At 40.6% G+C, this 24,254-nt stretch overlaps 1 protein-coding gene across 5 annotated transcripts in view; it reads left to right on the top strand.

Annotated features, from left to right (window-relative positions):
- The window catches only part of DOK5 (docking protein 5), a 92,053-nt gene that overhangs the window by 36,416 nt on the left and 31,383 nt on the right, over nucleotides 1–24,254 (top strand). For all 5 annotated transcript variants that reach the window (XR_012154670.2, XR_012154669.2, XR_012154671.2 and 2 more), the window contains exon 2: nucleotides 10,629–10,736. Coding sequence is in view for 2 of the 5 variants with exons in the window: in XM_073309327.2 (XP_073165428.1) it covers nucleotides 10,629–10,736 (108 nt within the window). In the remaining 3 variants the exon portion in view is untranslated. The remainder of the gene's footprint in view (nucleotides 1–10,628; nucleotides 10,737–24,254) is intronic.

Here is a 24,254-nt window from a genome sequence, read left to right as displayed (position 1 = left end):
TTTAAGATAGCGACCTTCATGTCTCTGATTGCGTGACCAGAGAGATTGAAGTGTTCTCCGACTGGTTTATGAATGTTATAATTCTTGACATCTGATTTGTGTCCATTTATTCTTTTACGTAGAGACTGTCCAGTTTGACCAATGTACATGGCAGAGGGGCATTGCTGGCACATGATGGCATATATCACATTGGTGGATGTGCGGGTGAACGAGCCTCTGATAGTGTGTCTGATGTTATTAGGCCCTGTGATGGTGTCCCCTGAATAGATATGTGGGCACAATTGGCAACGGGCTTTGTTGCAAGGATAAGTTCCTGGGTTAGTGGTTCTGTTGTGTGGTATGTGGTTGTTGGTGAGTATTTGCTTCAGGTTGCGGGGCTGTCTGTAGGCAAGGACTGGCCTGTCTCCCAAGATTTGTGAGAGTGTTGGGTCATCCTTTAGGATAGGTTGTAGATCCTTAATAATGCGTTGGAGGGGTTTTAGTTGGGGGCTGAAGGTGACGGCTAGTGGCGTTCTGTTATTTTCTTTGTTAGGCCTGTCCTGTAGTAGGTAACCTCTGGGAACTCTTCGGTATGCATCCGATGAAGTGAGCTGTAGCTCACGAAAGCTCATGCTCAAATAAATTGGTTAGTCTCTAAGGTGCCACAAGCACTCCTTTTCTTTTTGCGAATACAGACTAACACGGCTGTTACTCTGAAACCTGGATGTTTTTAATTCGTTTACTTTCTTCATCTGTAATATTTAGGTAGAATTACGTGTTTTCTTGGCTGGAAAGATAACTAATAAAGACCCTCTCCTGTTGAAGTAGCAGGCTGTTTAACCTCCTCTGAAAAAACAACTACTAAGTATGAGGTCATAGAATTGTTTGATAGAAGTAGGGCTGAGAAGGCAAGTGCATCTAGAATAGGGAAGACCCATAGGTACGTATCAAACAATCTAAAATGTGCAGCTGTAATCATTCTGGCCAGCATATGAAACATAAACTTTAGGATGAAATCAAACTTGACACTAATTATAGTAAAATCTTAAAACCAGTATGCAAGACCAGGGTTGGAATCTGAAACAGATTCATAGTCCAAAATCTTAGTGTTCTGCTCTAACCACTGTTGACCGTTCAGTCAAAGGACCTGTTGCTATGTAAAGGCCTATTGTCAAGTGAATCAAACCCCTAGCAAGCATTAAGAATAATGTGTATAATAAAATTGTCATCTTTTTTAAGAATAGACAGTTTAACTGCTTAATGTTTAGTATAATATCCTATTTATCAGAATAAATGTTCTAACTTCAAGAGGCACTGGCTGCATTAGTATGGAAAATTTGTGTATTGCAATATTTACTTGGAAATTTGCAATGTGTACCAGAAAAAAGTGGATATGCACAATGGTCCTTAATGTAAAAAGTGAAGTTATTGATTGTCAACTGTCTATCTATAAAAGAATGTAAGTTTGAGTTATTGACTGAACCGGACAGGACTGGGATCAGGCTGCCATCAGCTGCAAGCTTTGGTTCCATAAGGACTGGGTATTGTATATCTCTCTTTGTTATACATTGTTCTTAAATAAAAAAAAAGACAATTTTTAGTAAGAAAGGCAATGAAATTTGACTGACTGCCTTGTCTCTCTCTTTTATTGTAACTGGCTAAGACCAGACCTCTAATCCAATTTTTTTATATAAAGATAACACCACTAGCCCAGTATAATGGTTCTCATCAAGACCATAATACTTTAAAAAAGAGGTACTATGGGACTTTTATTTTCCAGTGTATTGAGCTGTAAAGTTTCTGAACTGAAATGGTTGTTTCATTTGTAAGTGAAGTAACAAACCGGGATCAATACTCAAGAGATATAATAAAAATCTCTAACTATTTTTTTCCCCTACTTGGAAGCCAGTCTGGTTCTCCAACCTCTTCTCTCATTGGGAGAAGGGTTTGAGGAGAATATTGTCTCAAATTGTAGGGTTTATATGGTTAAAATAGACTAAGCTTTTCATGACAGGTTTGTATAGCATGGCACAATGGGGCCCTGTTTTTGGCTGGAGCTTCTACGTGCCATGATCATACAAACGGGATGATTTTTCAGAGGCACAAAGATACCCTACTCCTCATTGTGCCTATGAAAATTTTCCCCATAACAAATAATAAAGATGCTCAGAAAAAAAAACAATTGCAACACATGTCCTAATTGCAAAGCCCAGGTAAATGCATAAGAGGTTTTATTGTTTTTTTATTTTGTTTTTTTTAAGTCTTGAAGTAAGATCTATTTTTGCTAGATTAAACAGAGGGTTTTCATCTTGGTCACTCTTTAAAAATCCTTGAACAATGCAATTCACAAACGCTAGTAACTCTAGGGTTCAACAGAACATGTTCTTGAATTACCAATAAACTGGAAAATCGGAGAGAATTCTCAATAGGCTGTAAATGTCCCAGACTGTTCTTCATTGGGGGAAGGGAGACAGTAAAAGTTATTAGCAGAACAGAACAATACTCAGAGGGAAAAAGGATAAAATGGAAAGTAGGGAAAGATTGAAAAACAGGGGATAGAAACAAGATTAGTCAACAAAAGAGTCACTGTCCGGGGTAGAACTGAGAATCTGAGGCTACTTCTCATAAGCTATAACATTTGTATCTGGTGTGGATCACAGGTCCTGAGCAAAGTACTTAAGCATATGAGTAATTTCAGTGAAGTCAATGGGGTTAATCCTCTGCTTGAAGTTGGGCACATGCTTGCTGAATGGAGTTATCGGCTGAGATCTTCATAAGAGCCAAAGGGAGTTAGGCACCCGGTGACCAATAATTTCAATGGGAGTTGGATGCCTAACTCACCTTTAAAAGCTCAGCCGTACTCTTTTCTAAGTAATTATACAACACGGGTTTCCTGCTTTCCATCTCTGTCATGATTTGGTTTATATCAACAATGCAGAGGTGTAAATAATTATTTAACAGAAATTTCTGGTTACATCCAAATTGAAGGCTGGGGATAGCTAGTGACATACTGTGACATACTGTGACCCTGTGACATACTGTTATCTGAGCTGGTACGGGAAGCTGGTAATGCTATTTTCAGTGCAGCCTCTAGTCTGCACAAGGGCCCTATTGCAATAGAACTGCATGATTATGTCTGTTAGCCTTAGAGCAGGCACACAAGGTAGACTGAGTTTTCTCTACAAGAGGCAGATGCTTTGCAGGTGTTTTTCACATGGATATGACAAATGAGGGGTGTGTGTGTGTGTAAATACTCAGTGGGAAATGCATGTGAAACTGATGAATATATGCACAGAACTTTCAAAATAACAGGCCCAAAGAGTGTACCATATTTTCTTCATGTAATTCCAGATTGTGTAAAAAGAAAAGGAGTACTTGTGGCACCTTAGAGACTAACCAATTTATTTGAGCATGAGCTTTCGTGAGCTACAGCTCACTTCATCTGAGCTGTAGCTCACGAAAGCTCATGCTCAAATAAATTGGTTAGTCTCTAAGGTGCCACAAGTACTCCTTTTCTTTTTGCGAATACAGACTAACACGGCTGTTACTCTGAATCCAGATTGCGTGATAATTTCTTCCCCCCCAACCCACCCCAGTTTGTCTCAATCCAAAGATCTAGCCTGAAGTCTTTACTCCAGCCAACTTCTCATTGATTTCCCTGGGAATTAGCCAGAATGAGCACCATGGATTGTTTTCCAAAGGCCTGATCCAAAGTCCATTGAAACTATGGAAAGGTTCCCATTGTCTTCAATTGGCTCTGGATCAAGCCCCAAGTTAGTGTTTCCATCAGAGATGTCCAATAATTCACTTAGGCAGAGTGCATAAATTGAATGCCCCTTGTTTCTTAAATGTGATTAACATTATTTGGTTTAGTGATCTTCTCCATCAGTGTTTTCTTTATTATTTGTATTACCATAGTGTATGGACCAGGATCCTGTTGTGCTAGACACTGTACAAAGAGTAAAAAAGACAGTCCTGCTCCAAAGAGATTACAATCTAAAATCCTAATCCACCTCATGAAATAGTTCTGCCTGAGTTTTCTGTATATTCTTGTTTCATAACATGGCCTCTAGTTCTTGTCTTCATTACCTGCTGTTGTATTTTGTTAGGTTTAATCCGGGTAGACATTTGTTGGTCATAAAATACATATGGATCCAATTATGAATTTTTCTACACTAAGCTGTCCTACATCCTACATTTTACTTCCATGAATTCAGGCTTTACATTGTATTAGTGTGTATAGTCAATCACTAGTCTTTAATTCAAACTTAGATCAAAGGAAACTAGAAGACATTATCTTCGGTAGCACTTTTATATTTCTTCCTAACCTTTTTAAAGTATCATAAAGATGTCTGCTTAATGTTTGATATTAGGAAGGTTATCCTAAGTAAATTGACAGCTTAATGACTTGGTTAGCATGTGTCCCATAAACTCTCAAGATAGTATTTCAAATTAAGTATTGTAGAAAATTACTTACTAACCTCCTGCTCTCATCCAGAAACCACCTCAAACATTCCCAGATGTAAAGTATAATCAACATCTGAGACTCTTTCAAGTAGAAAGCAGCACAAAGTAAGTGTTCTCATTGCAATGTGACACCAGACCTAGGCTGTAAGTAACTATTCTTATGTTTTAACTAGTAAAGCCTATGGTACTCAGGCAAGAGCACGAAGATAATAAATAACTCTAGGCTTTTTCCTTCCATTGTTCTTTGCAATCAACATCCTGCTGTATCAAAAGCATAAAAGTCAAAAGCAAGATCTGACCCAAGAAGATAGTAGGTCAGATTTTTCTGCTGGTATATTTTCTACTTTCAGTGTTAGACAAGTCTGGAATGCAAATAACAGTGGTGAATTTGGCCCATTAATTGTTACTGCGTTTGAGCTGTATCCTTTGTGAAATTTGTTTCCTTAGTTAGACTTAGGGTGAAACCTGACTGGCTCTGAAGATTACTTAGAAGTACTTTGCTATAGTTTTGGAGTCTGTGTAATTGCACAGTAAATGGATCATTTTGCTGCAAGTGTATATCTAATGCACACAAACATTTCATTTTAAAAATGTAGTGGTGCTCATCATCTTACTGCCTGATCACCTCATGAACAAATTTATCCTCAAAACACTTCTGTGAGAGAGGAATATTTTATCATTCAGTTTTTTACAGATGAAGAGACTAAGGTACACAGATGACTTTCCCCGATAACATGGGAGACTTGTGGCTGAGCTGGCAAGAAACCCTGGCTCTCTCAGTTCTTATACTGGCACCTTAAGCACAAGACCATCCTTCTCTGAGGCTGTGTGCTTGGAAGCATCATGAGAAAGTGATTCGTGTCTTCAAATATTTTCATTTTCCCAACGATCCATTTCATATCTGTCAGTAGCAATGCGTAATAGCTGTAATTTATATAGTGGATGTTGAGCACTGAGTAAGAATAAGTGGATCCAAAAGGTTTCTGAAACGCACTCATTTTCACAATGCAGTATTTTTACTGCTTGAATCTGAATCTGAATCCACACGCTCTAGAATAGTTGGGGAGTTTCCATAATCAGATACGCTACTCTCTAAATATGTGTCCGTAACTCCCAGTGGTAGAATGAGAGAGACACAAAATCAAGAGCTATGTGCCCATTGTATTGGATCACACAAAGACAGGAAAAAGAAAAGGAGTACTAGTGGCACCTAGTGAGTGTCACATCCGATGAAGTGGGCTGTAGCCCACGAAAGCTTATGCTCAAATAAATTGGTTAGTCTCTAAGGTGCAACAAGTACTCCTTTTCTTTTTGTGAATAGAGACTAACAAGGCTGCTACTCTGAAACCTGTCACAAAGACAGGAAAATCTCCTCTGACACACAGCAGATCAGTGATCCATGTAGTGTGGCATCCTGTCTCCACTAGTGAGACTATTTGAGAAAGGCACTCCTCCCCGCCTTATCCGATAATGCACCTCAGGGGGCACACAGACAGTGCCATGAAGCGGACCACACAAGGACACCTGGAGTGAAATTGTGCTGCACTTTTAAGAGGTGAAGTGCAGGACTTGCCGCATAGATGGAGAGTGATTAAGCCTCTTTCACACCCTCCTGGCCCGAAGTTGCTGTGTTCCCTGGTAGGTAGCCCTGAGGGCCTCTCAGATAAAGCAGGCTGCAGAGCTGCCCAGAATCTCTGGGCTTTGCTACAGTCCAGCCCCCAGCACACCTTCGTGCTCCTGGTCCCACTCCCCTTATGCTGGGGCGTGCAGGAGCACCCTTAGAAGGCAGTCTTATAGCTGTCTTTTGCAGTGTCTGCACCAGGGTTATCCTCCCCCAGGTAGAACCAGACAAAGGAGCAGGAACAGTGTCCTGCTCTATACCTTTTGAAGCACTAGTTATTGTCCATGCTGGAGGTAGATAAACCCAGTGATTTTATTTATAAATAGTAAAAGGCTGTTTTCTGTAAAGTGCCATGCACACCAATGGTATTCTGTATACAAATATACATACATGATGTCAACAGAGCATCAGACTCAAAGCAAGATTTATAAATGTATAAAAAATTAATATTACTGACTTAAAAATGAATGCCTTCCCAGCTGTTACACTCAACAAATAAATACATTTCCCTTCTGTCTGTTAACTTTCCAGATTCCAATAATCACACTTAACCTTTATAGTTTATCTAGTGGCTATTTTATTAAGGCAGAAATTGTTCATCTAGCTTCTGGATCCTCTAAGTCTGTAACTCTGCTTGTATTTGCCTAGCTGCTGAAAACAATTTCACCTCAAGAATGCGGCAGTTGCTGGCATTCCTCTGCATTTTTAAGTGATGGACACTGTTAAATTCATTACAATTTAACTCAGCCTTTCTTCCTCTAAAATGCTGATTATGCATTGGCTGTGTACCCAAAACTGCCACGTCATTTGTGCCAGGTATGCAGGGGTAAGGTAGGTGGTAGGAGGCTAGAGAGGAGGGGGTTACGGTAATCAAGACAGGAAATGTTATTGGTGTGGACAGGAGTTTTGAGCTGTCTAGAGAGAAAGTAGGATGGATATTACAAATGGTGTGGAGGAATATTTAGATACAACCTGAATATATGTGGGGGGGGGGGGGAGGAGAAGGGGAGGGAACAAGGCTTGAAGATGGCATCCCAGACGATACCACGTCTGAAAGACAGGAAGGATGTTAATAGTGACAGAGTGGGGAATAGGGAGATCTCGGAAGGAAAGAGCAGGAGTGGGGAAGAGGTCCAGGTAGTACTGGTCTCTCTGGTGAAGGTGAGTACAAGAAGCCCTGGACAGCTACAGTCTTGCCAATGGCTTCTGCCTTAGGCAATTTCAGGTTGAGCCTCTGCACCAGACACCCAGAGGAAGATGTTAGAGAGACAGACTGAGGATGGATGGGAAAAATAGATATGAAAGAATACCAGCATAAAAATGGTAGTTCAAGCTATGTGACTGTATGAGAGAGACTGTATGTAAAGAAGAGAAGGTGGGGCCTCTGTAAGCCCTCAAGCACAGTGGCTGAGGAGAAGGAAGACACTGACCTAAAGAGATACTGAGGGAGAAATCTGAGGTTGGAGGAAAACAAGAAGAGGATGCAGTCATGGAGGTCAAGGAAGGATAAGAAGTCAAAACATGTGTCGCTCACCTTCTTGGAAGCAACAGAGGGTTCAAAGAGTGGGAGGAAAGAATAGAGATCCTGGAGTCTGGCTATAATGGAGTAACTAAAGACCTCTGAGAGGATTTTGGTAGTGGACAAGGGAGAATCAAGCTGTCGACACTACAGACGCTACAACGGCACACTGCACTGCAGTGGTGTTTCTATAGCTCTGTAGTGTAGACACTCCTGAGCACTATAGCTAGCTCAACTTAAGTGTTAAGTTTAGAACAGCCCTCAGACTGAAGGGGGTTTAGAACGCAGTTGTATGGGAAGCAACAGTTGTAAGGAACCAGAACTACTTTTCCCTACCCCAAAGCCAGCACCTCACTCCACTTTCTGTTTGAGGCAAGTACATGGCTCCCATATCTGAGCACCTTACAATAATCTTAAATACAGTTATCTTCATAACATCCATCTGAGGTAGGGAAGTGCTGTTGTTTCCATTCTACAGATAGACTGTCAGTGCCTTAGTTTCCTAAGTGACTTGCCCAATGACAGACTGTCGGTGGCAGAGCAGGGAGTTGAATCTGACTCTCCCAAATCCTAGATTAGTGCCCTAACCACTGAACAATTCTTCCTCTCATACCCACTTCCTTCCTTCATTCTGTCTTCTTTGCTCTTTCTCCCTCCTGTCCCACCCTTCCCATGTCTTTCCATTTAGCTAATCCCCATCCGAACAGAACACTGCCCTGAAGTGTAGAAAACCCATGGCACTAACATGATGCTCTCAGCCCACCACATTTTTTCACTCTGCTTGTGTTATATCCCCCTTCCTTACCATTTGCTATCTTGTCTCTAAAATTTAGATTATAAACTCTCTGGGCCAGGGACTACATATTAGTCTGTTTCTAAAGTACCTTGCACGATGGGGCCACAATAGTTTAGACTCCTAGAAATGCGGGGCTGGAAGGGACCTCAGATGGTCATCAGGTCAGGCCCCCTGCACTGAGGCAGGACCAAGTAAACCTAGACCATCCCAGATGGGTTTGTCCAACCTATTTTTAAAAACCACCAATGATGGGGACTCCACAACCTCCCTGTTCAGTTTCTGATCTGATGTTTCTCCTGTTTGGAACCATGCTCACTTAGGTCTCTTATACATTTCTGCGTTACAGATTATTTAATCTTTATCCCATTGGCTTTTAGCACATCAACCCTTTGGATTTTAGGTAACCCATACATTACACATGTGCAAGCTTCAGGTACCCATCTTCTGTATTTTTCCTGCTGCGTTTGCAGTTTATGGCTCAGATTGTTTTTGTGTCACTGCCCTGGGTTTCCCGAGAAAAAAGTTTTTTTGTTTTGTTAAATTTATTTATTTATCATTTCATGTTTGGTTTCAGAGTAGCAGCCGTGTTAGTCTGTATTCACAAAAAGAAAAGGAGTACTTGTGGCACCTTAGAGACTAAATTTGTTAGTCTCTAAGGTGCCACAAGTACTCCTTCATTTCATGTTTCTGACTGTTTTTACTTATGTCTTCCAACACAACATGTTGTTTTCTGTCAGCAATAACATTTCAAGCAGATTAGCAATCCTATGTGAAAGAATTGCCAAAACCACGCATATGCTGACCAAAACCCTGACCTAAGTGTTTAATTCATCTATACATAATTACAAATAATTAAAAATACAGCTATCAAAGCTCTTAATCTTATCATTAATAATTCTTTATTTTCTATTTCAGTGTTATGAGTAAATATGTTATTCTGTGCTACATTTAATCTACTAGAAAGGGGAGGGGGAGGTATGGAAAACATGATGATTCTTTAATGTCAACGTTCCTTGTTTTCTTTAAACATGTTTTTTGTGAGTCCAGTTTTGTTTGTGAATCATACAATTAGAAATGGTCTTGTGAATGCATTTTGAGGGGTGTCACAATTTTAGGGCTTTGATATTTAGTTGCTTAACATACCTGAAGACTCTTCATCAGGTCCCCGCTCAGTCATTGTTTCTCAAGACTAGACTAAGCATGCCCAGTTTTTTAACCTTTCCTCAAAGGTCAAGTTTTCTAAACCTTTTATCACTTTTTTCTGTGAACTCTTTCTAACTTAGCCACACATTTCTGAAAGTGTGGCAATTTTGGTTGGCTCCCAGATGCTACCATAGTACAATTAATGATAATCAGTAAGTGGCACAATTATATTTAAAGTGAACAGATTAAGGGGACTAGAGCAGTAATTGGAGAGACAGGTGGGTAAAGGCTGGGTTTATGGGGGCTTTATGAAATACTCCTTCAACTTCCCTGGTGTTCTGTTAAGCAGAAGAAGAGCTCAAAAAATAAATATCAGGTGAATACAGTGAACATATGGGAATGATTAATGGCAAAATGTTGGTAAAATTCCCATTGACTTCATTGGGACCAACCTTTAGTTCTAGATTCCAGGATAATTGAATGATTTTGCCTTTGTGTTGCCCAGTAACTTTTCCAATCCCTTCAGAAACAGAGTGTTGTTTCCTGTCTTTGTTATGGAAAGTTCCATACCTGCCTGTCTGCTCTGACCAAGATTTTACAAAGTTGCTATCTGAACTGCATGTAGCAAGACTGAATCCTATGTCTATTTTAATTACTCCCATTACAATAATACAATATGTCTAAATAAAAATCATTCAACTGTTCACGCTATAGTATTGATCCCCTGGGAACAGAAACGATCTTGCATTAGCAAGTCCATGATTTGCATCCTTTTCCCTCTAGTGCCTAACATTAAAGGAAATGATCAGACAAGTATTTTGTTCCGAAGCTTTTTCTTCATGCCATTGTATTCTGAAATCAGGCCAGTGATGATTTTTTCCCCCTGGATCTGTCTTCAAAACCCTCATTTTCTTTCTTCTGATTTCAGTAAATCTATCTAAGATCCATGGTGGATAGAATGTTTTGTTTTTACTCTAAGCAACAATTAGTTTGTGACTTGTAAAAAGTTCACATGCACAAGCATCAAAAAGAAAGCATTTTATGCAAATGTCAGCGATATTCAAGTCATTGGAGATGCCAAGCTTACTCTTTTGTGCTTCCAGATTTATCAGAGATGCTGGTTAGTATTCAAGAAAGCTTCAAGCAAAGGGCCAAAACGACTGGAGAAGTTTTCAGATGAGCGTGCTGCCTATTTTAGGTGCTACCACAAGGTAAGATTTGGACATATGTAAACGTATCCAAATTTCCATTGAGTTCATAATTCTACACTGCTCCCACAGATGTTTAGAGGCCAAGAATACTTAGTTTTGTTGCTACTTCAAAGACAAACTCTCCAGTGAAATTTAAAGATTTTATAAGCTGTATAGTTTGACAACTCATCTACTATGAATATAACTGTAAATAATCAAGATACTCAAAATTGTGGGCTCATTTTTGTGTCTATCCTAACTCTGTTGCACTGATGAGCCTTAAAGCTGGTTGAAAAGTTGGGAAAAAATTCATGAAAGTTTTCACAAAACGTGTGTCCCCTCTTTTTCAACATTGAAACCATGTGATTAATGATTAATGTGATTAATTAATTTATGAATCAAAACCAGAGTTGTTTATTAACATGGCAAGAATAGTGAGCTAAATACACTTCAGACATATAAAAAGATAGGATCTAAGTCTCATTTACACTAAGGCAACTTAAAGGTCCCTTTACACTGTCAAAGATGTAAGGGGAGTAAGTTAATATTGTACACCTACTTTAAGACCCATCTGCACTGCTAAAAGAGTCTAAGATGGCCTTAATGTAATCAAGAATCAGGCCCAGAGTGCTTGCCTTGGAAAGGGGAGTCTAAATCATAATTGCCATAACCCAAAACTTTAAGGGCCCTACTGCCAGGTTTTTTAGACACAAGTTTCAATTGAACTTGTAATGGTCTATATTGGCAGAGATTATTTGTGCAAACTCTTGGAAACAGAAAGGACCACATATTCATCCTTAGTCTAACTCTGCTGAAGTTAGCGAATTTGGCTAATGTGAAAGCCCTCGTTGATGCCTTTCAGACCAATGAACTTCCTTAATTTTTCTAATCACTTCTCTCTAGAGTCCTCTGCTCATCTCAGTTCATCTGAGAATTTACATGAGTAATTCTCCTGGGCGTGGAGTTGAAAATAATATGCTTTAATTTATAATCTTTGTTGGCAAAAGCTTAATATGTTTGAAAATTAGGAATTATGTGCATAACCTCCTAGGTGCCTGACACTGCAGATGAGCTTCTGAGGCTGATCCTCTCTTATCCAGTTTGTGAGACATATAGGAGGAAATCCTGAGGGAATACTGGATCTGAATTCTTTCCTATTTGACTCCATCTGTATCTATGCTCTACATAATTTATAAGGGATTGGTCATAAAACCCCAGGGCTATTTGTAGTACATCATGCCCAGAAAAAGGAATTCATTCGAATTTATATTAAGCAGTTTGCAAAAGCAATGAAAAGTGAATAATATATTTTCCATTTGATCTGTGCGGGGATTACACAGTATGTATTTTTAGAGTAGATACATTTCAGCTCTGTACGGAATTTGTAACATCTATGATGGTGCAGTTCTGACAATTACTGATGCTCTGCATTAGTATTATAAGAGATTAAATTTACATCAGCCATATATGCACCACTGCCTGGAAGATTTTGAATTTAAGACTGGATTTGAGATCCAAGAGGAACGGAAATACTTAAGGCCAAATTTTCTTCTCTTCTTTAAGAGGATATCCATTTTTGCATTTGCAAGTTTATTACATATGCAATCCAGAGGTCAATTCCTGCAACTGGTTCTGCACAAGTGGACCCTATACCACATGGCTACCACTAACTTCAGAGGGATTCCATGAAGGCGTAGGGCTCCAACCACATAAATCAAGTTGCAAGATATGGCCTAATGTCAAGTAACTGATTTATGGATGTAATCGGGAGCTCGGACAGCTAGGGTGTCATTTACAATAGCTCTCCGTATAGGCCCAATTCTGCTCCCAGTCACATAAATGGTAAAACTCCCACTGATTTCAAAAGGAGCAGAATTCAGCCGGTTCTGAGTACTTATGAAAATCTCACCCTTAAGCAGCTAAACTTATACCCAGAAATAGTTGCAGGCACAAAATAAACACTAGACTTGGTTGAAAGATTTTGTTTTTAAAAACGTTTTTTGAGTAAAAATAACATCTAAAAATGTTCCAGGAAAATATTTTGGGTTGTTTAGAAATGTTTTGGTTTAAAAAAAAAACAACAACACCCCAAAACAAGCCCCAAACCCAACATTCCCCCCCACCCAAACATGAAGTTTCTAAGGAAATAAAACCTCTTCATGTAATTTTAAAATTAAAAAATGTGTGTGCAACACATACTTCTGAAAGCTACATTAGTTCCATCTAGAACTACATTTAATGATATTTTTTGGAGCTGTGTGAACGATTTGACTCGGATGCTGAATACACTTGAAATCTGTCTAGGTTTGGGTTTGACTCGCATCCCTAGATCGGCCGCCATCTTTTCAAACCCCTATATACATGCACTTCCCAGTCAAGATTTTTGGAAACTGTACTTTCTCTTTCTGGGTATTCACAAACATTTTGGTATGGTTGCTCATGCTGCATTTTGAGCTCAAGCCCAAATGTGTCAAGCTAAATGGTATATTCCAGTCAGTTGACTCTCATCCACCAGCCAAGCAGCCAGTTGGCCAGGACTGTCCTCTTATTCCCCCAGAAGGCCCAATTCCTAGTCACCTGATGCTTTGTCAGGTGACTTCACTCACTGCTTCTACCTGGGGAGATCACCATCAGACCAAATTTGATACAAGTTAAGCTCAGACCTCAACCCTCTTAATGGGCCAGCTCATTCTGTGACAGGCTAATAGTCCCACTTCTGGTACTGGCCAATCCATGAGAATTTAAGCAAACCTACTGTACACAAGCTATGCTTTCCCAATAAGATTCTGCTGTGGGAAATCCAGGTTATTCCAACCAAAATGTTTCAAACTTCAGTGCCTATTAACCAGAGCTGACCCAAGTTCCAGATATGTAAGACTCAACTGTCTAAAAACATGGGAAATGAAGCCACAAAGAATCCATGCAAGGTGTCCTGCAATTTCCTTTACAAAATGGAGCATAACTCCAGTATTCCCTATGTGAGACCACTATGGACAAGAATTTGTAGGTGAGCCATGCATCTGGCCAGTGGAGCTCGACATTGTAAACATGATGGTCAAGAAGCCTGGGAGTGGGTGTCCTCATGCCCAGTAGAAGTGTGTGCGCCAGAAGCCAGTTTGCTCCACGGTTTAGATGTAAACTGTCTGGCACAGGGTCTGTCTCTAACTATACATTTTTGTACAGTGCCTTGTATGACAGGACTCTAATTTGCAGCGGGGTCCTAAGTGCACTACTGCAATGCAAATTAGTCACAATAATAATTATCTATATCCAGAATATTTCTGCTGCAGTATGTACATTTTCATGAGAAACCATTTGTAGTCTAGAGTAAATGTTATTTTAATTAATGATTTCGTTCAGTATTCTAACAGTGAATCTGGAAGTGTATTTTCTCCATGCCCCTCACCAAACAGTCAGTGTCATCATTATAATTTACTGCTTCTCCATGTTTATCATTCTTCTATGCACACCCAAAAATGAAAAATAAGCAATGCTTATCAGACCGTATTGTTTAAATTTAATTATGCACCAGGATGAGCTATCATTTGCCTGTGTAGTATTTCCCCTTTGCTGTGGTAACAAAGTCTGTGGTGTAGCAGTATCCACATTTTTCATTGGGAGAGAAATTGGAAATGGAGATAGGGTGGTGTTCAGCTGTAGCATAACTTATTAATTGACAAAATGTCCCCAAAACCTGTTTACTAGGCCTGACTGGGAATTTTCTGACCAATCTTTTAGCAGAAAAATACTTGTTTGTGGGAAAGCATCCGTTCTGACAAATTTTTCAGCACAAAACAACAACAAAATTGGAGGAAAAAAGTATCAGAATTGTCAATGTTTTGTTTTGACATTTTTGAAACAAAAACTTCCAGTTTTCCAGGTTGAAATGACTTTTCTTTTGAAATTGATGCTATCTCTAGTACAATTATAATTAATAAATTAATACAAATGAAACTTCTCCAAATTACTAAAAGAAAATGTTTTGATTGACCCAGTTAGATTTTTTTTCCCCCGTTTGTGAAAATTTTCAAGTTTTCAACCAAATTCATGATGGGGAAATTCTTTTGGTATCTCAAAAATGTTCATGGGACGAGAAAACCATTTCCCACTCAGCTCTACTATTTGTCTTGTACAGAGATGGTAAAGTCAGTGATGGAGTTGCAGATTCCTCAGCTGGTGTAAATTGGAATAACTCCATTGACGTTAGTGGAGCTATGCCACTGACTTGCATCAGCTGAGGGTCTAGCTCCAGTATGTCCAACCTGTAGCCAAAATAACACCAGCTCCTTTTTCTGCCCCTTACTCTCGACAACCCATCTGCTTTGACCTGGGAAATCCCTTGTCCTCAAATCTGTGTGCCTCTTTGCATGAAGTTCCATGTGCTCAGTGTTAAGCACAGACTAGTTCAGGTGGCCCTGGATGTTTACCTTTATCTGACAGGTGATTGAAAATTTTTAGGCCAAATTTTGAATTTTTGAAAAAATGTCAACCACTCTCTAAGCTGGTCAAAATACCAAAAACGTAGCACAAAATCTTTTTTGATTTTTTTTTTACTGTTTTTACCAGAAATCTGAAAATTTTCCACCAGCTCTGCCTCATTTCATCCAGATACTCTGCAATACAAAGAAACTCCTCAGTCAGGTGTGACCATACTCAATGTCCATCAGAGCTGAATTCTGTGCTAGTGTCCATCCAAGCAAGAGAGATTGTCTAATCCACAGAGTAGCTTGAATGGTCATCTGGTCCTGGCTGGTTGTGAGATCTACCTTTAATTCTTTCTACTGAGGTTTTCAAATTATTGATAGGAGTACTGAGTAACATGCATTCAATTGCTACTTCTACCATGGGAGTATATTTTATAGGAAATTTCTGAAAGTTTTGTAGAACTGCCTCTCTTGTAGTCTATGGCTTTAAAACAAAGGCTGTCATAGCCACAAAAAGTAGTACCTAAAGTTTAGAGGACTTTGTGGGCCAACTTGTCAGCTACACTCAAATCTCCCTCTCCCACCCGCCCTCCTGTGTCAGTGAAAAACTTTTTTTTTCCTGCATCCACTCACTTAGGTGCTGGGCATGTATCCATATTGTGAATGCAAATTGTGAAGGTGATTGCTCAGAAACGGAATATAGTCTTTCTGATGTTACTCGCTATGATATCATAGTAACCAAGAAGAATGGTGGCATTGCCTGTCTAGATGAGTCAGGGCCTGAGAGCTACTTTCTTGATGTGTGAAATTCCAGTCTGGGTTATAATCTAATTAAATGTGTCTGCAATAATAATAATAATAACAATTAATAATAGTAATATTAACTAAATCTAATAAAGTGAAGAGGAAAAATAGCCATATCCTCATTAGTCCTTTATTAGAGTCATGAGCTAGTTCCAGGAACAGCATGGCTAATAATTCAAAACCAATTTTACGTGGCAGAGACTTCAGCTAATATTCCCTCTGGTCAGTTTTTCACTATGTGTATCATTAGAGTAATGTGGCTTTGGTGATGTATTGTACTAAGGCATCATCTTTATGCTCTGTTTCTTTGATGTATGAGACCAACATGGAATCGTGGCACTCTGCCTTTATTGATATATAGTCACGCCGGTCAGCAAGAATGGGTCTAAGTGTATGGTAATAGCTTTGGGTTCTTTTCTGCTAATATTCTCATTAAATACCCGTGGGAAAGAAGGTTGTTTTTAAATAGCTATGACAAAGGCAGCAATGCTACAACAAATGAGAAAGCAGCCCCAACCCTTTACCATGCCTGGTGTCACCGCAATGAGAGATTGTGCTAATGAATCCAAGGGGATGTGGTCTAGCTCGACAAATGATGCAGTAGGAGGAAACTCCACTTTTGCATTAATAATGTGTAAGAAATGTGGTTATTATCTTCCCTCTTGGGCCCTGAAAAATGACTCTCAAATGCTGATGAAGGCAGCATCAAATCTAGAAACAGCAGGAGCCTCTACTCGCCTTTATATATCTTTCTATAAGAAGAGTTTTACACCATCACAAAAACTATAAAGGGGGGGGAGAATGGCAAAAACCAGCCAGTGTTTCAGTAGCACCTGTCTCTTCACTGAAGTGTTAAATCTTTTCTTCTTCTTCTTCTTCTTCTTCTTTTTTTTAAATGATAGATTTAACTGCAGGTGTTACTTTTAATTTATTACGATAGGACAGGGCTCTTTCACGGCATTGCACTATCAGTAGTCCTGGATCTGGGGTCAGAGTCTGAATTTCTGTGGCCTGAGAACTCTTTTGAATTCTGCTTGGTGGGTTGCTTTGCTATGTCACCGCGTAGGGTTTTGGTCTTTGGGCTCTAGATTGGTGTCATCACATTGAGGTATCTGAGACTGCTGATCATGAACCCATGATATCTGTATTCTGTTTTGCATATCGGAACAGTCAGCTCAGATGAGTTTGCTTTTCTTTTCTGAATGGTTCACACAGGCTTAGCCCAGATTGGAATTCTGGGATCAACTCTGCCCCCTATATGCCACTCCAGTGGTGTATGGGGCTGTAAAGGAACTGAAAGGGGTTGGGTGAGATCCTCTGGTATAGGAGCAGCAGGGGGATGACATAAGCTCCCTTATATTGTCTCACCCCCACAAGCCCCAGGATAAGATGCAAGGCAGGGATTGGGTTGAGGGTGGGAGGAAGCCTAGCCATAGTGCCTGGCACTGTGGAGATACTGAGATACAGTGCAGTCCATAGGCAGCCTGGAAGATACTCTTAGTAATGCTGAATGCTGTTTTGGCTGCCTTGCAAACTTGGTGGTGTAAAGCCACCTTTCCTCCCACTCTCTGTGGCCTGTATCTTCTGTGCTGTGTTTCTGTTGCAACACAGATTTGGACCTTTATTTTAAGTATGCATCAGGCCACTTCCGAAATGTGAAAAATATGCTGGTAAGTCAAATACAAATAAATAGAGAGTATATGACTTATTGACGTAACTTGTGATTAATTTCAGAATGACAGTACAGAAGTCAGCATGAATTTCAGCTTCAAGACTGACTCCCCCAATCAGTGCAAATGCACAACCAAATAACTAGGAGCATTTACATATGCAATCAGAGAGATTATGCACACCTGAATCAGGCCTTTAAACATGCATATGTTTATTTTATTTAAAGACTATCCTGAAAAATATGAATGGGGTGGGGATGGGAACTAGATGTTTTAAAATTTGATGTTCCCCCAAGATCAAGGAAAAACATGTAGTGCGAGGCTATGGCTTATGGCAAATCCTGAAAACCCTAAAATCTTCACAGCATATTCAAATTACTTGTAAAAGGCTCTTTACGTTTGTTTTTTTTAAACACCACCTCTGACCCCTCCTCCAGCCAGTCCCCGAAATGTTAAAGGTCTTTTACTGAATACACACACACAAAGGGAAATTCAGTTATAGCTGATTGTTTTCATACGTAGCCCTACTCATTATGCCTAATGATTTGGGGCTCAATTCACAAAGGTATTTAGGCACCTAGCTGCCTTTTTAGATGCCAAAGTCCAACATTTAGGCTCCACTGACATTCATGAAACCACTTCTCAGGTGCCACCTAATCTTGTAGATGCCTTACTCCCCATAGGTGCTTAAATTTCCACTGATGCCGCCCTGCGGCTAATGAGCTGCTTGGAGTCCTAGCTCTTGCCCAAAGCTTGGTGGGATTCTCAAGCTAGGCATTCCCCTGCCCGTCTCACCCGTGGTGCCCAATCTGGTAGGCATTCTCAAAGCACGCTCTCTTGCTCAAAAGACGGGAACGAGCAGATAAGGAATTTTGGGGACTGCTGTACGCACACATGTCCTGTAGAATATCCAAGAGCCCAGTGGTTAGTTTAGGTGATTCAGATTCCATCCTCCCTGTCTAATTTGGCATAGGGACTAAAGCCCCCCCCCCCCCATGGCCTAATGAATATTTACTTATACAAAGTGGAAAAGCTTCAACAGAAAAGAGTAAGAGACCCCACCCCAGAGCAGCCTCTAGCAGGGTGGTTGGGAAACTCTCCAGGATGGTGGGAGACATGGATTAAAGTCCATGCTGTAAATCAGGCACAGCAGGGATTTGAACTGGGTCTCCCACACCCTGGGTGAGTTCTCAGTCCACTGGACTATTTACTGTTGGGGTCGGCTGGCATCTCTGTGGTTTTTCATGAGAAAGGGCTGACCTGGAGAAGGGATGAAAATCCCAAGCAGAGATAGGCACCTCCTTCTGGCCTGTCAATCAGGACATGTCTACACCGTAGCTGGGAACCTGCTTCTCAGCCCCAGTAGACAGACTCACTAGCTCTGCTCGAGTAAGTGATAAATGAGTAAGTCATAAATGATCTGGAAGATGGTGTGGATTGCACTCTCAGCAAATTTGCGGATGATACTAAACTGGGAGGAGTGGTAGATACGCTGGAGGGGAGGGATAGGATACAGAAGGACCTAGACCAATTGGAAGATTGGGCCAAAAGGAATCTGATGAGGTTCAATAAGGATAAGTGCAGGGTCCTGCACTTAGGACGGAAGAACCCAATGCACAGCTACAGACTAGGGACAGAATGGCTAGGCAGCAGTTCTGCAGAAAAGGACCTAGGGGTGACAGTGGACGAGAAGCTGGATATGAGTCAGCAGTGTGCCCTTGTTGCCAAGAAGGCCAATGGCATTTTGGGATGTATAAGTAGGGGCATAGCGAGCAGATCGAGGGACGTGATCGTTCCCCTCTATTCGACATTGGTGAGGCCTCATCTGGAGTACTGTGTCCAGTTTTGGGCCCCACACTTCAAGAAGGATGTGGATAAATTGGAGAGAGTCCAGCGAAGGGCAACAAAAATGATTAGGGGACTGGAACACATGAGTTATGAGGAGAGGCTGAGGGAGCTGGGATTGTTTAGCCTGCAGAAGAGAAGAATGAGGGGGGATTTGATAGCTGCTTTCAACTACCTGAAAGGGGGTTCCAAAGAGGATGGCTCTAGACTGTTCTCAATGGTAGCAGATGACAGAACGAGGAGTAATGGTCTCAAGTTGCAGTGGGGGAGGTTTAGATTGGATATTAGGAAAAACTTTTTCACTAAGAGGGTGGTGAAACACTGGAATGCGTTATCTAGGGAGGTGGTAGAATCTCCTTCCTTAGAGGTTTTTAAGGTCAGGCTTGACAAAGCCCTGGCTGGGATGATTTAACTGGGAATTGGTCCTGCTTTGAGCAGGGGGTTGGACTAGATGACCTTCTGGGGTCCCTTCCAACCCTGATATTCTATGATTCTATGATTCTATGATTCTAAGTGCAATAAAAATAGGAGCATAGACAGGGATAGCACACAGGCAGGACTTGGGCTGTCCACCCAAATATGTACCCAGGGGGTCTGGGTGGGTTTCTACCTGAGCTGCTGCCTGTGCTATCCCCAGCTATGCAGCTATTTTTAGCATGTGAGCTCGAACAGAGCTGGTGTGTGTCTGTCTATCCAAGCTCGGAAACATGCTCCCAGTTGCAGTGTAGATGTGCCCACAGATGCGTCAGTACCTTTGTGGATCTGGGCCCCAGATCCACCCTCATCCTTGGCATTTCACTCCTGGCAGTTACTTACTCATCCTGCTGGCTTCTGAGAATCCCTTTCTTAGGCACTGAACTCTCCCTATAAAATGCTATGGGAGCCTTGGTGTCTAAACTGGGGCTGTGAATTCTACGGGGCGGCAGGGAGCCCAAGAATTGGACGTTACAATGATCAGCATTGCAATGCACAAGTCCCCTGTAAAAAGAAAAGGAGTACTTGTGGCACCTTAGAGACTAACCAATTTATCTGAGCATGAGCTTTCGTGAGCTACAGCTCACTTCCTGAAGTGAGCTGTAGCTCACGAAAGCTCATGCTCAAATAAATTGGTTAGTCTCTAAGGTGCCACAAGTACTCCTTTTCTTTTTGCGAATACAGACTAACACGGCTGTTACTCTGAAACAAGTCCCCTGTGTAAATCATCCCAGTCAGGATTTTAGTGGTGGTGCAAAGTGTCTAGGTCAGCACAGAATTAGGCCCAAGAGTTGATGAAAAATTGGAGGGTCTTCCATAAATGCTTTGCCCAGCAATCTGTTGTCCTCCAGTTTTGCATGCCCATTTTTGAATGGTAAATTAAGCCAATGCTGGTTTTTCATGTGCAGAGTAGGGGTGTTTGTCAGCTTCTGAAGATACTCAGTTGTGTGCACAAATTTTGAGGACAGGCCTGACAGTTTGCCAGCCCTACACATGGCTTAAAATACCTACAGCAGAGAATCATTAAAGGTAGGAAAAACAGGTTAGTCTTTGGGTTTAATTCTAAAGATTAATGATATGTGGACTTTGTTCGCATGTATGTGTTGCATTAGCATCCTCTATAAAATAGGTGCTCCGATCCCATGGTGATGGGCGGGGCATAACAATTTCAGTAGATGTTAAGTTATGCTATACAAGTTCTCTGCTAATTACCTAGGGCCAGATTTTAGCTATCCGTTTTTTTGAGCGCATAGGGGTGGGTTCAATAATTCCATTACCAATCCAAGTTCCATGGAAGAGTCCTGTACTTAATAGATAAAAAACAATGTCTCATTAAGGTAAAAGAACAACAAATCCTTTTGAAATAAGTAACTTTGTAAAATATTGGCCTATAAATAATATCAGTTTAACTTTGGAATCTTCTATTAGTTTTGCAACATATACAGGTTAAAAGGCTCTGTGGGTGTGATTTATTCAGGGCAAGGCAATAGATAGGTGACTTGTATGAGAACAAAGTCATTTGAAGCTTTTGAAGTGGGCTGCAAATGTGTATACACAAAGCGAATTGGCCACTTAATTCATGCAGTCCCACAAGGGAGGAAAAATAATTAGGATACAGACTACAAAAGCTGTGCAGAAAATTGCCTTTTAGGTAGCTGTCTTGTTTTCATTGGTAAACATAAATGAATCCTCATCTTCTACAAGTTATCATATGCAAAGAAAGAGCGGGGGGAAATGTTGGAAGTCAAATTCTTGTTTCTCTAAACGTCTTTTGACTTTGCAACATACCAGAAACAGTCTTAATTTTCCAATACTATACCAACTTAATTGCATAATGCTGACAGGAATATACGGATTCCTCAAGGGGATCTGACTTTTAATCTGGTCGTATTAATCTTCCCTTGAAACAGCAGAAGTAATTTAAGCAGTCTTTCTGCCTAGTTACAAAATAATCCATTTGGAAAATTGAATTGTGGAATTTGTAATTGTTTTCCAAGCTCACTAATGCAAAATTATATTGGTAGCAAATTAAACATTTTAAGTATGGCCACTCTGCTAATCACTGGTTGTTAAACATTTATTTTAATGAATACTATCACTTATTATAAATAAAGTGTCTGGTCTGAGACTTTAAAAAAATTGGCAAGGCATTTTTGGCATCTTTATTGGAATGTCATATATCAAGATTTATCAGGCGTATTTTGTTGTATATGGCGTATATGTGCCATTCCTTACTGTGAAATGACAAATAGCATAAAGCTGGTAGCCAGTGGTTATGGATCTCAAGCACAGCTCAAATAAACATGTGAGCCAAGGGACTAGGTCTGAGAGTGATAGAGTTTGTGATATATAGCTAATAAGTCCAGTCTCAAAATTCAGTAGGTGGTTTTAGCCATAATCCTTCTACAAGCCAGAAATGGAAGCCTTATGAAATGTAATATCATTTTTGTCAGATGTCAAACCATAACACACTTGTACCTTAGTGTGCATGCAGCTTTGCACATGCCGAGGTGGAGGCTAATGGTTGATAATTTGCCCCTTTAAGAAAGGTGTGATATATTTGGCCCTCTAAACATTTTAAAACTGTTTATGCCCACAGGTGCTAGGATTGTTAGCAGGTGTTTTTGTGACCGCAAAAGCGGGTGCAAGTAAGAGTACATATAGTTTTTTGCACCCATACGTGGAGGTCAGAGTAGTGTTCCAGCTGCAAATGTATTCCTCCTAATGTTCCATTAGAATACCGGCACTTTGTTACTTCCATATGAGGTGAATATGGGTCAACACCGGAAGCACATTTTGAAGTCGTTCTGAAGCAGTTGAAACAGTTTGTGGAGTTCATGTACTACTATTCACATGCATGAATGGGCTTTGGGGGCTTCATTTGATGGGAAGAAGCACTCTGCCCTCCTCCCTCAGAAAGCCTGGTGCGGGAATAAAATATAAAGTACCGTGAGTACATGCACACAAATCCACAGCCTATGCATATGCAGGGACAGTATGCTGTGCAATTTGGGAGTGCACGTATTTTTGAAAATTGGGACTTAATTTTGAGTTCCTTGGTTTTTAGATGCCAGATTTTAGACCCATAGACCTGATTTTAAAAAAAGCCAAATACCTGTAACTTCAGTAGCTGCAGACCCACAGTACTTTTCAAAAATTAAGCCCTAGGGGTGAAATTCTGACCCCATTGAAGTCCATGGCAATAGAAAATCAATGGATTTCCCCCAGTGTGTAAGCAAGGCATTTACAAACAGAAGCAATGACAAATTTTACAATCAAATGTAGTATTTTTCAGGGACTATTATATTAACTTTATGAATGTTACATGGATCATTGTGCACTAGAGATTTTATTTTACTTCACGAGCAAGGGCTACTACAGCTCAGCCAGAGGGGTCATTACTGCAGTCTCTGGACTGGAGGCCACTCCAGAGAAGTACCACCCCATGGGGTTGTTTTCATGTATTGGTTTAGTTATGTACTGGAGGCCCAAGGAGACAAAGAAAGGCTTTTTGGTATAAAAGACTGAGTTTAACCTGCCAGAGGTGCTTCATTTTGATTGAACAAATGGACACAACCTTTTTATCCAAACCCTGCTGAAGGGTTGGTAGGACTTTGACTTGCCAGACTTGTGGAGTCATATGATGAAAAACTGCTATATTACAAATTCCTGTCCGTATGTAGGTTCATGGTTGCTGACAGGTCCTGTAGCATGTACACACCAGACAGACACAAACAGAAATACTTAAGGTTAAAAATGGTACTTGACAGTAAAAACCTACCAGCAGTAGAACAAAACAGGCCAGCTGACCAGGAGGGGCTTAAATAAAGAAACAGAGGAACCGGGGGCCAGAGAGGAAGAGGTAGGATGGGGCAGAAGATCACAGAAGCTGAGTGAGGGGCTCCATGAGTGAGAGAGACCAGCTAGCATACCATAGCCTGTATGAGGAGGGAATGCCTTGTCTGTCTGCTTTCCTGGACCCAGATGGTTCCCAAGAGCTCACAAGGGAAGTGTGAGCTAGAAAGTGAGGGACGTTGCGGTTTCAGATGTTTGTTTGTTTTGTATGATCCATGCTCCTCTGTTCTTGACATGATTACAAATAAAAGAGCATAAAGGTTTTGGATTGTGCAAAAAGTATGTATGTGTGCTGACTGCTCGACAACTACTTTGTGCCCTGAGAGAGTTAAACTGTAAACTAGGACCTTTACACTTTTTGGATGGAGTTAAAGGAAAGGGGTGTGTTTAATTAGCTGGGGTATCTTGTGGGGGGGGGGGGGGTCAGTGCTGGTCCTGGGGCTAGGGCAGGAGGCAGATCAGGTAGC

The sequence above is a fragment of the Lepidochelys kempii genome, chromosome 13, assembly GCF_965140285.1.
Source record: "Lepidochelys kempii isolate rLepKem1 chromosome 13, rLepKem1.hap1, whole genome shotgun sequence".
Classification (NCBI taxonomy): domain Eukaryota; kingdom Metazoa; phylum Chordata; order Testudines; family Cheloniidae; genus Lepidochelys; species Lepidochelys kempii.
The sequence above is the reverse complement of the archived record's forward strand: the minus strand, read 5'-3'. Positions and strand labels throughout refer to the sequence as shown.